At 37.0% G+C, this 17,315-nt stretch overlaps 1 protein-coding gene across 3 annotated transcripts in view; it reads right to left on the reverse strand.

Annotated features, from left to right (window-relative positions):
* Positions 1-3,463: 3,463 nt before the first annotated feature.
* The window catches only part of LOC148977045 (uncharacterized), a 32,643-nt gene continuing 18,791 nt past the window's right edge, over positions 3,464-17,315 (reverse strand). Inside the window, exons 1-3 of one of the 3 annotated variants that reach the window (XM_089118182.1) lie at positions 16,233-16,274; positions 13,029-13,113; positions 3,464-3,783 (exon numbers count right to left, since the gene is read on the reverse strand). In XM_089118182.1, the coding sequence (XP_088974308.1) occupies positions 3,606-3,783; positions 13,029-13,113; positions 16,233-16,272 (303 nt within the window). In that variant the 5' untranslated portion in view covers positions 16,273-16,274 and the 3' untranslated portion in view covers positions 3,464-3,605. Of the gene's footprint in view, positions 3,784-11,993; positions 12,908-13,028; positions 13,114-16,232; positions 16,281-17,315 lie in introns of those variants that run through there. The other 2 variants (XR_016145872.1, XR_016145871.1) reach the window with 2 other exon arrangements.

Here is a 17,315-nt window from a genome sequence, read left to right on the forward strand (position 1 = left end):
TACGACCGGTTTGCATCCTGATTCTATGAAACCACTCCCTCAGAAACAGGCAGTGGGCTCAGATTGGTTCGTTTGGGCCGGTGTATTGTGATTGGCAACGAGCCCCAGAAATATGGCCATGCCCTTGTTTTGCATATTCCGGAGGGAGGGTTGATGTAAATGTATGGGTTGGTGCATCTAAAACCCGGCTGTAGTCCCATTCCAGTCGTTTTTGTAGGCATTAAACTTCCTGATTTTTAAAAAACGATATCTCTGCTTACATTGAACTTTCATTTCTGCAACTTTGCAGATACTGTTCATGAAACCAACAGCAACATTACACACTATTTAAAATGAAAAAAGTGAAATTCGCAAACAACCACCCCTTTAAACAGCAAACACACACTCAAACTTGACCGCACATCATATTTTTGACATTATTGATACTGCTTTCAATCGTAATGCAATATAAATGAACACAAAAAACCTGCCTAGTGCCTATACCAACCTTAAACAACAATGACGGTGGACTTGCGGTTAGGAGGAGTAGGACAAAATCTGGTTTTGTTGCGAATTCTTTCTACGCGCACCATAGACGTGCGCACACAATATCACGTCACACTCTCCGCGTATGTTTTAAAAAATATAATTTAACATTTAAATAGCTTTTAAATAGCCCACTTATTTATAACTCAAATAAATGCTTAAAATGAATAAAAGTGAATTAACAAAATTGTGCGTTATAATTAAAAACCTCTAATCAAAATGTTTCAAAATATTTTTTTTCTTGTGAATATTGTTTGAATTGATAATGAATTAGTAGTTTTTTCCTGTATCTTTTCCATCCTGAGTTAAAAAAGTAAGTTGCTTAATGACATCATTCTCCAGGAAGTGATATCATTTGTAGTGGGAAGGGGAGTGGGGCAACAGCATAAACATTGGTAACAATGAATTTAAAGAATTCTGTGATGTTAAGTAACAGAAATGCTCAAGATGGACCATTAAAACCCCATATCTGTTGATCAGACTTCTCTTTTTTTAATCAAAAGGAGCAGCAGAAATCCCTAAAGTTCAGCATTTGACATTTCTCATGCCAAAACACTCCAAAAATAGGCAGATGTTGGGGCTTCATTGAGTGTAAATTCAGAGAGTCCAGCTAAAATTGTGAACTCCAGATTAATTTCACACCACAGCTCGATCCCTCGGGACCTTTGCACGCGTTGGATCTTATTCTCGCCGCCGCTGCGCCTTGTGTTGGTCGTGCAATTTGACTGACAGGTACAAATCTGTGTGAGGTGGAGGGCGCCTCCATCACGGGCTGCAGCAGATGGTTGAAATAATTAACATGATGCTGTTCTCATCGCAGGGGAAATCAGTGGCATGGAGATCATGCCGCTGCTACTTTAACACACATACAGTGAGGAGTTTAATGGTAACATTAAATGAAGGGATTTAGAAGGCATATGGGATTGTGCTGTAATGATAAGAAATGCACAGTCATTGACTTGCAGCAAAACACGTATTTTAAGGGTTACGATCAAGCTGTTATTTGTCCACTTGCCTGCATGGGAGCTTACTATAAAATCTGCTAACATCTAAATCAAGTCAAAAGTATTACTTTATCAATCTGACAACACAGGTTACACTAATAAAATAATGGATCAGGGCAAACAGAAACAGATTTTCACTTTCCACATTGCGAAATCATTGTAAACGAGGTGTGTGTGTGTGCACAGCTATATCCGCGTCGGCCTTCAGAACATTTAAATATGATTTACTGCCGTCTGAACTTCAGCATCAGCATCCGCGGTGGCTCTTGAAGACGCAAGGCTGACTGTCTGCTCTATGATGCCACACCAACTGGCATTATGGGACTGGCTGCTATCCAGAGGAGGTGACGAGTGTGTGTGTGTGTGTGTGTGTGTGTAGGCGCTGTTAGACAGCTGGAGGAGTGGACGAGCATCAAGGCCATGCATTCATGTCCATCTGCTTGAAAAGAGATGGAAGGTCTAGTGTTGATAATGATAAAATTAATAAAGACCAGAAGATACACAGAGAATAATATTGCTGAGAAATGACTCGGTGTAAAATGTGTGTTGTCAGGTAACCTAAAAAAAAAAGTGCTCGGTGAGGTAACATTGAAATTGACTGGTTTTATTTATATTTACGTTCATGTATTTAGCAGATGCTTTTATACAAAGCTCTCTCTCTCTCTCTCTCTCTCTCTCTCTCTCTCTCTCTCTCTCTCTCTCTCTCTCTCTCTCTCTCTCTCTCTCTCTCTCTCTCTCTCTATATATATATACACACTGTAAAAAATAAATAAAAAAATCATGATTTGTTATCATAACATTTTTTCTTTTGTCAAATCAACTTAGATAATTTATGTGGTTTAGATAACATAATATTTTGAGTTTCTGATTATTCAATCAATCTCCTTCATTGTATTAACTCAATTTTTCAATTTCAAAGAACTTAAAGTTTTAAGGCAACCAGGTTACTTCATTTTTTAAGTTAAACCAACAATATTTTTTAGTGATATATATATATATATATATATATATATGAAGAGTTCAGATGCAAAAGCCTCTAAGTGCCATTTGAAATTTTCTTCTAGAATGATCATTTTTATCAAGCTTGTATATTTAAGTTCAGTGATTTCACTTAAATGGCAATGATAATTACCTATTAATTGTTATTTAAGTGAAATTACTGAACTTAAATATACAAGTTTGATAAAAATCATCATTAAAGAGGAAAATTTCAAATGGCATTTAGAGGCTTTTGCATCTGAACTCTTCATATATATATATTAAAATCTCTCTATATATATTAAAATATGAATATTATATATAAACACTTAAAATTATATATGCAATTAATCTATTTGAAGTAAAATATATTAATAATAATATAATGTAACTAAACCAGCAACTATATTATTGCACCACTGAAAGTTATTTATAAGGATCAAATTACACTCTTTAAAAAAAGGTTCCACAAAGGGGGTTTTCACAGAGGAATATTAAAAAAAAAAATTCATTGTAACTTTTTTGCCATCTGTGGTTCCAGAGAAAACCTTCCAATGCATAAAAGGTTCTTTATAGTGAAAAAAAGGTTCTTAAAATATTCATATTAAGATAAATATTGTTCCTTTAACAACTGTTTGTTCAAAGGTTCGTTTGAGAACCAACAATGTTTCTTCTATGGCATCGCTGTGAAAAAACCCTTTATTTTTGAGAAAGTAAAGAATAGAGAACCTTTCTTTTTAAGAGCGTATGTAAATTCACTTTTTACTGAGCAGGATCATTTCTCTTTGATTCCTATAAAAAGTATTTTGCCTAAACTAAAACCCGAAAGCTGCCAATTCGAATATTTTGATCCTCAACATGTGTGTCCCACGTCGCCCCAGTCGATAGTGTGAGATTATTTGACCATTAGTGCTTGTGTGTGTGGCGTTCTATAGAGATGCAGTGTGTATCTCAGTATAGCTACAGCATTATCAGAGTGCCATGTTCCCGCTGGTCATGGCACCGTGCCCCCCTCCAGCATCCGCAGCGTGCCAACAGATGTCTGTGAGCGTGCCCGCTTCTCCACCCCTCCTGCCAACCCTCTGCCCAGCAACACACTCACACACTTCTGCTGCTGCTACACACCTTCTTCTCCCCGGCTGCTTTTTTTTTTCTTCCCTTCTTCTCGGTGTTGTTCCTCCGTTTCTTTGTTTTCTCTGCACTCGTCCTTTCCTCTCTTTCACTGCTGATTTCCATCCCTCCATTTTGAAGCTCTTCTTCGGTTTGTGTTCTGGAGCTGAACACAAGTACAACACAGAGATGGAAATTATTTGAGGAAATTGTTAGAATAATTATAATAAATTTGTTTGAAAAAAATGCCTTTGTAATGAAACACTTAGTCTGGGAGAAGGGATTTGTTTGTTTGTGTCAAATATGCAAATCCAAGATGTAAACAGTGTTTTCCCCTCTTTTTATTTTACCTCTTTCCACAAAAAATATTGGTTAAAAAACTATTAAAATACTATTGGTATTTTTACTCTATAATATTATTCCAATTGGTATTCATATTATCAGTAAAACACAAATTATACCCCACTGTCAGATTTACCCTGAAATTGATTCATGTTTTACTGATTCTTCAAGAATGTTTTTACAATTTTTTTTACAGTCTTTTAAATAATGTATGCATCTGTGAATATCTGTTGCATTTGCATTTAACAAATGCATTTGGAGATTATCAAAGTTATTAAGATAATCTATTAATGGTTAATATACATTTAAAAAAATAATAGTTATTATTATAATAAAATCATAAAAAGATATGAATTACATTTGAATCATAATAAAAACAATTCCACTTTAGTTAATATTTACCCCTAATTTCATGAACCACTAGAAATTCACATATCACAATCAAACATATTCACATACACTGTAAAAAAAATATATTTTCATGAATTGTAATCACAACATATTTTTCTTTTGTCAAATCAACTTAGATAATTTATGTAGTTCAGATAACATAATATTTTGAGTTTCTGGTGATTAAATCAATCTCCTTCATTGTATTAACTCAATTTTTTTCATTTCAATGAACTTTTAAGGAAATTTTAAGGACACAGGTTACTTGTTTTTTTTAGGTTAAACCAACATTTTTTTTTACAGTGTAGTTACTGTCATAACTGTAAAATGAATACTATTAAAATAAAATAGAAATTAAGCAATTTTAACAATATTCCTTATATATATAGACAGACAATGCTGATCTGTAGACCATCTTTCTTATTATTTATTTTCTTCTAAGCAGTAAACATGAAAAGCGGATTCGTTTCAATCCAACAACCTCTTCTAACACACACACACACACACACAATAAAAATTAAAAAGACATTATTGTTTCCTTAATGAGCTTATACCACCTCTAACCCATAAAAATGACTTTCTGGTTATTTAGATGTTACGACTTAAAGCAGATTATTTTAGGTTACCTGACAAAACATTTTTCCAGTGCAGTCTGAAAGAAATGACAGCAAGAGCTTTGAAACACAGCAACACTTAATCATTTACCAGCTTGTGAAACAACATGCAAAGCCACCAGACGCATTAAGAGACGAGCAGATTTTCTACAGTTACGTAAATGACCGTTTTTGAGGACAACAACAATTGCTCTGCACGTTTTTAATCAGAATCAATCAGCACTTATACTGCATGACTACATCTTCAAGAAAGAGTCGAGGAAGTTGCCTTTGCTTAAAGAAGTCAACCCCCAAAATATTACTTTGCATCCTGACCAAAAGAGAGATTCATCCTTTATTTTTCCCAGCATTTGTATACTATAATCCAACCCAAATCAGTGTTATTGTGCATCTAGTATACATTACAACCAGGAAACAAATGATCAACCTCTTTATTTTTATCCAAATCCTATTACGTCCAGCATTGAGCAAAATATCCTCCCAAAGGGATTTATTTGCAGTCTTCCCTTCCGTTTAGGTTTGCAAGGATAACATTCAGTGGGTATCAGTCACAAACGGCATGAACGCTCTGACAGAATAATTGCATTGAAATACAGCTGCACGCAATTTCTGCAATACCTTCATTAAAGGCTGCCAAGGGAGGAAAATACACAGAATATCGAGTTGATTCATCTATAATTATTAGATTACAAATGGCCGGGCACGGTCCACAACAGTTGCGGTTAATTACATGCTTGCAGGGAGCACTTGCGCCCATGACAGATGTAACAATAACAGTATAATATCACATTTCTGCGCAGAGCTGCCAGTTAATCAGAGGCCCTTATTCTAATGCGCCTAATATAATTGTTTCATTTAAAACATCTGCATTTGGATCTTATTTTTCTTGTCTCTTTTTTGTGGCGTGACGCTTTTGCTCGTGCAACACCACAGGAAAGAGAAGCAGAAAAAAAAAAGAAACAACACTCATCGGTATATTTTCACAGAGAGGTTGGGTGTAGACGGCTCAGAAAAGTGAATCTACATCTGCCAGCCTCCATGCAAATAGCGCCGCCATCCTTAATGGTGAAACCTTCGATGAAAAACAGATAAAAATATTAAATATTCAGGCGCCCCTTTCACACAGTATCAAAAGGCTCCAGATGTGCCAGGCCGGAGTTGTTATCGGGCGGCCAAACGACAGGCATTGAAAGACATTCCTCTGAATTTCAGACCATATAAAAAAGTGTTTTATACGATGCAAATGAATGGTAATTTTTGACTATGGAGGAGAAGCGGGGGTGGGGGTGGGGGGAAAAGATGCCAATAAACCCTATCATTTGGGACTAAAAAGTCCACAAACGGGAGACACTTTGGATTCGCTTTGCCTGTCTTCCCGCGTTAGATGCCCGAGATTGCCGCGAAATTAATCCATTTAACAATCTGTGGCTTTAAATTTAAGGATTTCCAGTTTTTTGGAATATCAATAAGTTCCAATTGAAGAGAGAATTCTTTTGCAATTCAGGCATGTGCGGGCGATAACGGAGGAGTTGGCATGGAAGGCAGGCAGAGATGGATTAATTATGCAGGGAACATGGAAATTCTGCTTATCAACGCTTAGCAAAGGAGCCGAGCTCACATAATCAGAAAAACCAGGATGAAAAAATATAACAATGCGGTGGCACCTTCCAGCTCATCGTCTTACAAGTTAGATTCTTCCTGTAATTAAAAACTAACACACAATTATATTCATATCTCATAGGCAGACTATGAGTGGTTATGTGTTAAATATCAGAATGGGGTATAAGGGTTGAGGTGGGGGTAAAAATAAAAGAAATAAATAAACGTCTTACACAGGGATGGAGGTCTCCAGGGACGGACGGTACTACTTAGCCAGGAAAACTTCAATTATCATTTAAAAGCCAGGAAAGACAAAGCTAGCGGAGCTCAGAGACGCCCGCTTATTTACGGCAGGCAAGCGGGGAGGGAATGTATGCACTGCTGAGTTCAGTTCTCACTTATCGCCGGGAACTTTGAAGGGAACGTCAATGGATAGGGCTGCGCAAATCCCAACAGAGCATGTGTGTGATTCTGGCTCGTGGACCTTTGGCGGTGTTTTCGCTACAGCGATATGGCGAATAATACCGAATGATGGGTCATTTCCACTTTTGCGTTTAGAAAACTGGGATTTTGCAGTAACGTTTGCAAAGCTCTTTGTTCCTAAAACCGTTTGGTGTTGCGAGGAACAGGAATGAGGTGGCAAAGCTTAATCCAAAACAGACCGTATTTATAAAGATACCGTATTTCCAGTTTTGTTGTTTTTATTTGAGCTGGAATGACTATTACAACAACAAATGCTGGGATCATGGAAGTTTCAACATTGTTCTTCAACTTTTAAAAGGGACTCCCTTCTTGCAAATATATTTCAACAGTCTTATTCGGCACTCTTCCAAACTTTTACGTTTTAGCCAATCAACCAAATGAAATTGTGGGGAAAAAAACGTTCCCACAATGCTTAGTGACTTACTTTGACCCAGTGGTCAAACCTGGCATTTTACGATACATGCGAGAAATTATTTTTTCGTGGTTTCTCTTCATCTTTCTTCGCCGAAAACGGTGAGTGCAACTCTATGAGAGAATGAACAAAGGAGACATACTGTAAGCGAACTGAAAATGCATTTAAAGGAATAGTTTGCCAGAAAATGACAAATTTTTCGTTTTTTACTCACCCTTTCACGGTGTTATTTTTCTGTGGGACACAAAAGAAATCATGTTCACCATCAGTCACACACTAAAACCATTTTTTTGTGCCAGTATCAAATGTTATCATGTAGCCCTCAAACCGTTTTCACTTTATAGCCCTTAATCCTGTAATTGTGGGCAAACGTGGGCACAGAGGACTCAGGTGTGATCCTAATTTGTATTTATTATAAATGTTATATCACTGTCTTCTATAAAGTTTTGTCTATCCATTTATGCTGCGTTTTTTTTATTTTGGGGGTATTTTTGAATTTATTTACTTCAAAAAGTACCATATTTTCTATGTAAATTATGCTTATTTTTATGTTTTATTTTATTAATTTTTTTAACTACATTAAAATATCATTCCAATAAGTTTATAGAGCTAAAACCTAAAGATGAAGTGACTTTGCTGTCTTATTTTGGCTCATTTTAGAATGCTCTAAATTACAGTTTTTCCCATTCATTTCAATGGGTGCCCATTTTTGACCCAAATACAAGATTAAGGAGGTTTTTTTCACCCACTTAACATTGTAGAAAACATTGTAGAAAAAATCTGTGTGTTCAGGAGGCAAACTTAGCCAAGTCTTGTACCGCTCAGATCAAGGGAAGTATTTTTTAAAAATAAATAAAAAACGATTTTGCCAACATTTGTCCAGAATACGGTTTTAGGGTTAAATAAACGAAAAATGTATTATATTTTTGGGTTGTTCCTCACTCAAAACTGTAGCATGACCTCAGAACACTAGGAATAGCACACTGTCATGCAAACCAAGCCCTTTCACTATATTTTTTGACCATTTTCTACCGTACTGGGCTAAGTTGATCGTAGAGACCAACGGAGGCAATGCTTACAATGCTTTTGGAAAACGGAGCCATGGCCATTCAAACTACATTTGAACTAATTTTCATGTGCCTTCATCCAAGCGCTGTTCGCTCTTAGAGGTGTATGGCTACACACACTTAAGTCACCAGCAGCAAATCTCCGTTTTTTGACTGCATTGAATTTTCTTTCCTGCCAAGATGCTCCTAAACGATCTTGCACCTTTCTGAAACACCTCACGTCTGGCCCTTTTGACACAGACCGACGGATGAAAGAAACCGGGGTTAGGCGAGACCAAATCTCCTCAGTTCATTTGCAAGATTCTTGCAGCTTTGAGGGATGTACCGCACCTGTTGCCGATGCCTCGATTCCGTTTTTTGATCGGGACGCTCTCTGACAAAGAGGAGAAGTGGAAGCAGAATAGAAAAGAGAGAGTGGATGAGATCCTTATCGAAAACTCTCCACTGGACAATGAATTTTTCTCCACCATTCAAATGTATCGGCGAATGCTTGAGCGGTTCATTTCAGCCGATCCCGTGGGGCGACAATGGACCGGAGAAATGAGTGATGCTATCTCCCTCCTGATGTCATTTCCCTGATCCGCCTCATCCTCTGGCCCTGTGTACCTCCATTAATTAGAAAGCAGAGGGATTTCCACTCATCAGCTCATGGCTTTCTGCTTGTCTACTATCTGAAGACCTCTTTCCACTTCCTCAGGAAAGTCAGAAGGGGAAAAACAAGAGATTGTTTCAACCCCATGGCATTAGGCTTCACGCTGAACACGGCTTAGTGCAATTTAAAAAAAATATTCATCAGAGTCTGATGAAATGAGAGGATAATGAAGTGATGAAGCTTTCCCCTTCACTGCAAGTTTGATGGCTCACTTGAGAGGGTGTGAAACTACTTCTATCAGTGTCACAAAGATTAATAATCGGTAGTTAAAGCTTTGAAATAAAATGTGTCTTTTGTGTTATAGACATGAATGATGTCTGAAACAATGCAGAGAGATAAGTGACAGCTTTGGCTCGAAAAGAATACAAAGGTTTTGCGAGAAAATTCCCATTTTGACCACCAGGGCAAGAAGTTCCAATCAATTAAAGATGTTACGAATTTACCAAGAAGAGGATGTGTGTCTATATTGTCTTAATGGACGGCGAGGAGGACAGTTTGAGTGGCCAAAGACTCTCCAAAAATCACAGATGGAGAATTCCAGAGATTACTCGAGTCTTGGGGGTCCGAAAGCCTATATCAAACAACCCCTACATCGCCACCTATTGTTTGGGAGGGTTTCAAGAAAAATCCCCCTCGCTCCTCCAAAAATAATCTTCAGCATATCCAGTTGTCAGACACATTTGCTTATATTGTGCATTAGCTTAGCAATATGCTAATGCCAAACTCTAATGCCACCAACAACACTAGCATTATGGCAGCTACTTTTCAGTGTTGGGTAAGTTACTCTAAAAAAGTAATTCATTACTAGTTACTAATTACCTCTTCAACAGTGTAATTAGATTACTGTCTCTAAAAAGTATCTAATTACTTTTAATTACTAATTACTTTCAAAATCCCATATCAATCTCAAATCAGTTGAATAATACAAGGATAGACATGAATCTGTTTTAATTCTTTCAAATAAATACTATAAAATTGCATGAATTATCCTTAAACTGACCAAGGTGGAGAAGGTTACATTATAAAAACATACTTTTTAACATCAGACAATATATTTTTGATGTTAAACCCATATTTTGTAATATTTTGTTGTTTTATGTCTGATCTCATGACATTTCACACTTTTTTCATACATATTTTACAATACGAGTGCGGTCGTAACATTTAGACACCTCATAAAATGCATACGAATCCCTGTGAGATCGGATTGATCTATACACAGTATTTACCTCAATTACATCCGAAGTAACTGTAATTAAATTACAGATAAATGAAGAGTAATCCCTTACTTTACATTTTCAAGGGAAAAGTCATTAAATTACAGTAACTAATTACTTAGTAATTAGTTACACCCAACACTGCTACTTTTGCATTTTATAAAAATAAAAACTAGTTGTTAAAATGAAATTTTGGAGTGTGTTTGGAGAAACGACTATTTATTTGAACAAATCACAAAAATCCAAATACAGAGAGGAGAAAAGACTGCAATGCTACCAGAAAGTGGAGGAGGCAAAAGTGTCATCCATTTCTCATTCTAACAGCAGAGCTAAAACTACCAAATTTTCCTGTTGTCTCTGTGAGGATGCTCAGGGGCAAAGACCTGCAATTAGCAGATATGTGGGTGGGCATCTTCCACTGCATCGAAGCACGTTAACACAATGAATGTAGATGAGTTTAGAGCGAGTCTGAGTCTTAGACGTGTCATTCTCCTGTCTGGAATATGAAGACGTTAACGCTGATTAGTCTCTCTAATTAAAGCATGCTCCCTTGACACCACAGATACATGAACTCAAGGCTTGCATGCGGTCGTGTGGGTGTGTGTTTGTATAAAAGATCTTGAACTGCAGCACTGTATTAAGATGACTTGGAGTTTGTGTCAGTGCTCAAACTCTATCCACAGTTTGACCGGAAAAGTAACGGTCAAGTATCTTTGACCAAGACTTTCCTTTTAAAATCCTTTTATTGAATAATAATAGACAAAAAAGACACAAAGAGAACAGAAATTTCAAAATTAAAGCTACACTGTGTAACTCTTTTAGTTTATTCTTAGCTAAAAACACTTTAATGTGCTCATTAATGTATAGTTCAAGTAATAAAGTATTCTCGTGAGTGTATAATACGCCATTGAAAATACATACGGGTAAGGGGTTCTAATGTCGGTCGCCATGTTGCCCCTCCATCTTGAAAGTACATTAGCCAAAGAGGGACATACCCGTTAATTCAAGCTTCGCCTTTTGCGTTTACGTTTGAGTTAACACTCATGGATGAGGTCGAACTGGAAGCCATGTTAATCTTGGACTACATTGGCCACCGTAGGAGTTAAAACGAAATCGGAATTGAGAGGAACAGAAACTAATATTCACTAGATGGCCATATACCTTTTCACCACTAGATGGGGGTAAAAATCACACCGTGTAGCTTTAATGCAGATATCTGTTTGGTTATTCTTAAATGAATTTGATGAGAAATGTTCATATTGAGAAGAGTTCATATTGAACAGGTTAAGCAAAAGTCTCTCCAAAAGTGTTTGGAGATTAAAAAAGAATTTAGTAATTCTTAACTAACCCATTTTTACAAGCAATATTCATTTTTACAAGCAATATTTTTCATATTTATAACATTATATATATCATAAATATATAATATATATTTTATATAATCGATATATAAAATATATATCATAAAATGGAGATTAGAAAAGTAGGAATTTAAAAGAAAATAACGATTTTTTGGACAGTTAATGGAAATTTAAATATTGTCAAATTATAAAATGCAAATAAATCAATGAAAAATTAAATAAATTTAGTTTTTGCGTGCATATGATACGCATTGGTTGGTTAGGGTAGGTTTAGGTGTGCGTGTGTATTATCAAGTTAAGTCAAGTCACATTTATTTATATAGCGCTTTTCACAATACAGATTGTATCAAAGCAGCTTCACAGTGATAACATGAAAGTAGTACAACACAGATCAATAATATTGTTAAATATTAAATATTATACGTTATATTATATATAAATCATGACTTTTTTGCTTTCCTTGGCATGTTTAAGAGAGTTTGAGTGATATTTACCTTACTGGAATGATAAATGGATTATTCTTTTGAATAATTTATTTTAATGAATCAGTTCACCACACTGGTCAGAATTATTTGTTCACAAATCCGACTGATTCGATTCAGTGACTCCATGAACAGCTCACAGTGAAACTTCAGTATGTTTAATACGATAAGCTATTGGCCAAGACAAATAGAGCACTTTTGTGATAGTTTTATGGTGCTTTTATTCACTGACCATTCGCTGTAATTTCTCTGCCTAAGAAAGAAAGGTACTTTATACGGGTTTGAAATGACATGAGGGTGAGTAAATAACGGCAGAATTTCCATTTTTGTGTGAACTATCCCTATAACCCCAGATGGACGTTAAGAGCTGAATCTGATGGCAGGGCCTCGTCGTCTCTCTCCCCCTCCCGCACAGGGACATGACTGAGCAAAAGAGGAGACGCTTCATCTGTGAGATTAGCTCTGGCAGGCCGGCCGCTGGACATGGACTCCTGGACTGACTTAGTTCTGGGTATTGAGATCCACTCGCAGATGACAGATGAAATCTGTCTCCTCTGGTTGGATGTGTAGCTGCAGGTGATACATGATCACAGATAAAAGCACACGGTGGGGGCCGGAGACCACGGGGCCCTGATCTCCGCCATGCTGATGTCACTGCCGCAGGTGGCTTCCTAAACCCCCCCCAACCGACAAATAACCAATCACACTCTTACAGCCAGTTCCGCCGTCCTCAGTGAGAAATGCATTGTGTGTGTGTGTGTGTGTGTGTGTGAAAGAGAGAGAGAGACTCACAGAAGTTTTATCTCATCCCCATCTGTGTGGTCACAGGCATGATGATCTTGGACCGCAGCCATGTCAACCTTCACGCCATCCAGAACTAGAGAGAAAGAGAGAAAGGGAGGAGGTGCAGGGGTGTCATTTGTGAACAGGGTATAATTCTAATCTTATTTTATAGTAGGGTGCAGCAGGACTAAAATACTCTTAAAGAAAATGTGCTTATTATTCTGGTCCGAAAGAGTATAGACATAATATACACACAAGCGCACACACACATATATGTGTGTGTATATATACATATGTGTGTGTATTGCGCATCACATTTTTTTGTGAAAAAAAAAGACTGTTTTGATTCAAAATAAATAAAAATAAAAGCTATGAATAGGTGAAAACATATTTCATTTCCAAAATCAAAAGGAAATTTCAAGCACATTTTCCTCCCAAATTCCCATTACTGTGAATAACTGAACAATCAATTCTGATATATTATTTAAACTTGTACAAATAATAAAAAAAATATTTGTCATAAAACAGCAGATATTGTTTTACTGATCCAGTGCTGATTTAATTTTTTTTAAATGATTGTATTAGAGTCATTATTTTAGAGTATTTAGAATAAAAAAAGTCACTACTGTAATAATAATCTAACGAAAATTAGGTATTTTTGGACACATATGGTAAAAGTATTTTGGACAAAATTTGGTAATTTAAATATGGACAAAATATAAAATGCAAATAAAAATAAAATAAACAATTCAAAAGTTTAAGGTCTGTAGTTGTGTGTGTGTGCGTGTGTGTGTGTGTGTGTGAAAGAAATTATATGAGAATCACATTAGAATGATTTCTGAAGGATCGTGTGACACTGAAGACATACAAATACATTTTAAAAAATACATTTTAACACATATTACAATAGAAAACAGTTATAAAATTATAATATTCTTTCTGTTTGTAAAAAAATATGATTATTTTTCCAGTATTTTAGATCTCATAAATGCTGTCAGGGGTGGCTAATTAACAGCTACATGGAACTCCAAAACCAAAACCAAACTAAACACAAAGAAACTAAACATTACCCTAACAAATGCTCTTTTGGTGAGCATCACTACACAGACCACTATAGATATAGATCACTATATCATTAAAGGGATACTTCACCTCGGGAAAGGGTATTTAAAATGGGTCATTTAGAAAAGCCAGAAAATGTATTTTTGGCTTATGTGGATGAAAGACAACAACTCCCAGAATGCACTTGCATCACTGCCCTAGGAAGCCACGCCCACCGGTAACAGAGCGCAGTAGTTAAACAACAAGTCTAGGCTACTAGTGAGTCTCCGTGATGAGTCTGCCCAAAAATGTGTTTCGAGATCGCCCAAAATGTCCAGGATTCGGCTTTTGCGTTCTACAGTCGCCATTCATCATGTTTACTGTGGCGAGCGGGACGAGCGAGGGCCGCGGGAGAACGGCGCGAGGCAGGTGGCGTGATTACCGATGAGTGACACCTGTGAGACGCAACGGTCTCGTATCTCTCACGGAGAATCGGGAATTTTCTTAGCAATGTTAAAACGCACATCAACCGATCACTTGTTTAGCGTTCATTTAAACACTACATTAAGATTCACCAATCATAATGAATTCAGTTAGATTGAAACAAAAGCTGTGCATGTAAACAATGAATGGCGACCGCAGAAAGCAAAAGCTGAATCCTGGACATCGACGGCCGGACATGTCCGGGAAAAAGATGGTAACCCCTACTACTCAGCTTTCTCCACAGAACAATAGCCTGCTAGCTTAGCTTCCAAAACAAGATGGCTGACGCTATGTGTACATTCTGTGACCCATCAATTGGCGGGTCGAAAACATGCGGGACAGACCCTACTACTGACTGTAGTCTTTAGCCTCAGGCCAAAAAATCCTCCGATGACGCGAAATGACGATTTTTGAGTCATCGAAGGATTTTTTCCAAACAAAAAAATACATAAATCTCCCATCTCAGGGGGATATGAGGGTGGAAAGCATGGTAATTCGAAAATAATACAAAGCTGAAGTATCCCTTTAATGTAAAAAAACAAAAGATGTTAAGTAATGTTTTCCCATGTTTAATTCTCAAAGTTTTGTTGTAATAAGTAATTGAAGCATTTCCCCCCAGTGTTTCTCTGTATAAGATGATCAGCCCTGCAGGCCCGTAGTGGAGTAACACAGAGAGCTGTGCGTTTATCTTATCACGGCTGGACACCTGTGGAAACGCTGAACACTGAACAATTATGTGTTTCTGCCGTAGAACTAAAACACCGCAAACGCTCTCAGGACACCTCTGGAGAAACAAATGGACTGAAGTGAAAGTGCTTAGCGAAACCTAAACGTTTGGTTTTGACACGCTGAAAAAAAAAAGGATCATGGTCTGAGAACGAGAGACTGTGAAAGAAAACACATAGTTAAGACAAATTTATGACAGACAATGGACACTGACGGGCGTTGGCCATTAGCAGATGGAGAAATAACACAGTTCGAACCACTCGGCGGAGAAAAAACTTTTTGAATATCTGCTAAATATCTGCATTTGGCCTTTAATGAGAATGTTTTTATTTCTTTGGCAAAGTGGAACAAGTGTGAAATGAGAACTTATTTCGAACGATGTGATAAATTTCGACTTAAAAGTCTGTTTTATGGAGTATTTTTCTCTTGTGTTCTGTTGGTTTTGGTAGGAGTGAGGAACACCTGTGTGGTGTCACGCTAATGGCCTTTTTAACGCTCCGCTCAATCCCATTTAAGCACCAATCCTTTCCCTTCATTTCTGATGTAATTTCCTCCCTGTAATTACTCTTTTCGTTCCCCTGTTTATCAGACAATGTACCTGCAATGGAAATATAAGACCTTGACTAGCCTTTCGCCGGACAAAAACAAAATTTAATTTGATGTGTTTGGCTGTCGAACATCATTGTTGAAGGGACGCAATTAAGACAATATTATCTGTTTTTATTTTAGTGTTGGAACTGGGACATGTGGGACCTTTATGATAAGCAGTGAAATAAAACTGGCCACTATCTGCGACGGTGACTTCAGTGGCTTCCAGCTCAATTAACGGCGCATTGGCGTGGAGATTGCTGGACGGTCCCGTTAATGCAGGACGCAGATGTGACTGTCGGCGAGCCAGGTGAGGAAGCAGCCGTTTCCGTGTATGAGCACACACCTCAGGGCATTGACACACACTACACTTACATGTTTCTCCGTGTCCATCTCTCAACAGCATTTCATCCATTGCCTAAAATACAGACATGATGTCGTGTAAAAAATATGGTATTGAATCCTTATATTCATGTATAATGGTATTTTACCAATACCAGTACAAAAAAATGAAATAAAACATGTTGCCATGTAGGGTTGGGTATCGAGAATCGAGTATCGATTGGAACCGGGACTAACTTTTCGTTTTTCCCGGAATCGTTCAAAAGTTAAAATTTCGATTCCTAGTTTCGATATTCACAGTCCGCCGAGCGGAAGAAGAAACCGCTGAACAACACCAACGAAGAAGCGTCTACCGGAAGTGTTGGCATAACCACGCGAGTCGAACATGAGTACCTTACGTCGGCGATCCAAAGTGTGGCTTCACTTTTCTAAAAATAACGAAATCTCGGCAAAATGCTAAATTTGTGACAAAAGGAGTATTTTTACAGAAGGAGTATTTCCTTCAGAAAGGATTATTTCCTTCAGAAAGGCCGTTGGTTAGCAAGGTTAGCTAAACTTTTTTGACCCTGCCTCTTAAAAGAATCGCAATCGAGAATCGTTAGGAACCGGAATCGAAACAAGGAATCGGAATCGGAATCAGAATCGTTCAAATTCAAACGATACCCAACCCTATTGCCATGGTACATTTAAAAAAAACAAAAAAAACAAAAAAACACACAATATATCTTTTTTCGTCTATAAATTTTTTATATTGTTTTTTCAGGGGGAGATCTATCTATCTATCTATCTATCTATCTATCTATCTATCTATCTATCTATCTATCTATCTATCTATCTATCTATCTATCTATCTATCTGTCTGTCTGTCTGTCTATCTATCTATCTATCTATCTATCTATCTATCTATCTGTCTGTCTGTCTATCTATCTACTCTATCTATCTATCTATCTATCTATCTATCATTCAACCCATCTAATTGTCTATTTGTCATTCATTCAATCAATCAATCATTTATTCAACCTATCTATTTATCTGTCGTTCACTCAATCTATCTATCTATCTATCTATCTATCTATCTATCTATCTATCTATCTATCTATCTATCTATCTATCTAT

This window comes from Pimephales promelas, chromosome 12, assembly GCF_988280905.1.
Source record: "Pimephales promelas chromosome 12, fPimPro1.hap1.1, whole genome shotgun sequence".
NCBI classification, from domain to species: domain Eukaryota; kingdom Metazoa; phylum Chordata; class Actinopteri; order Cypriniformes; family Leuciscidae; genus Pimephales; species Pimephales promelas.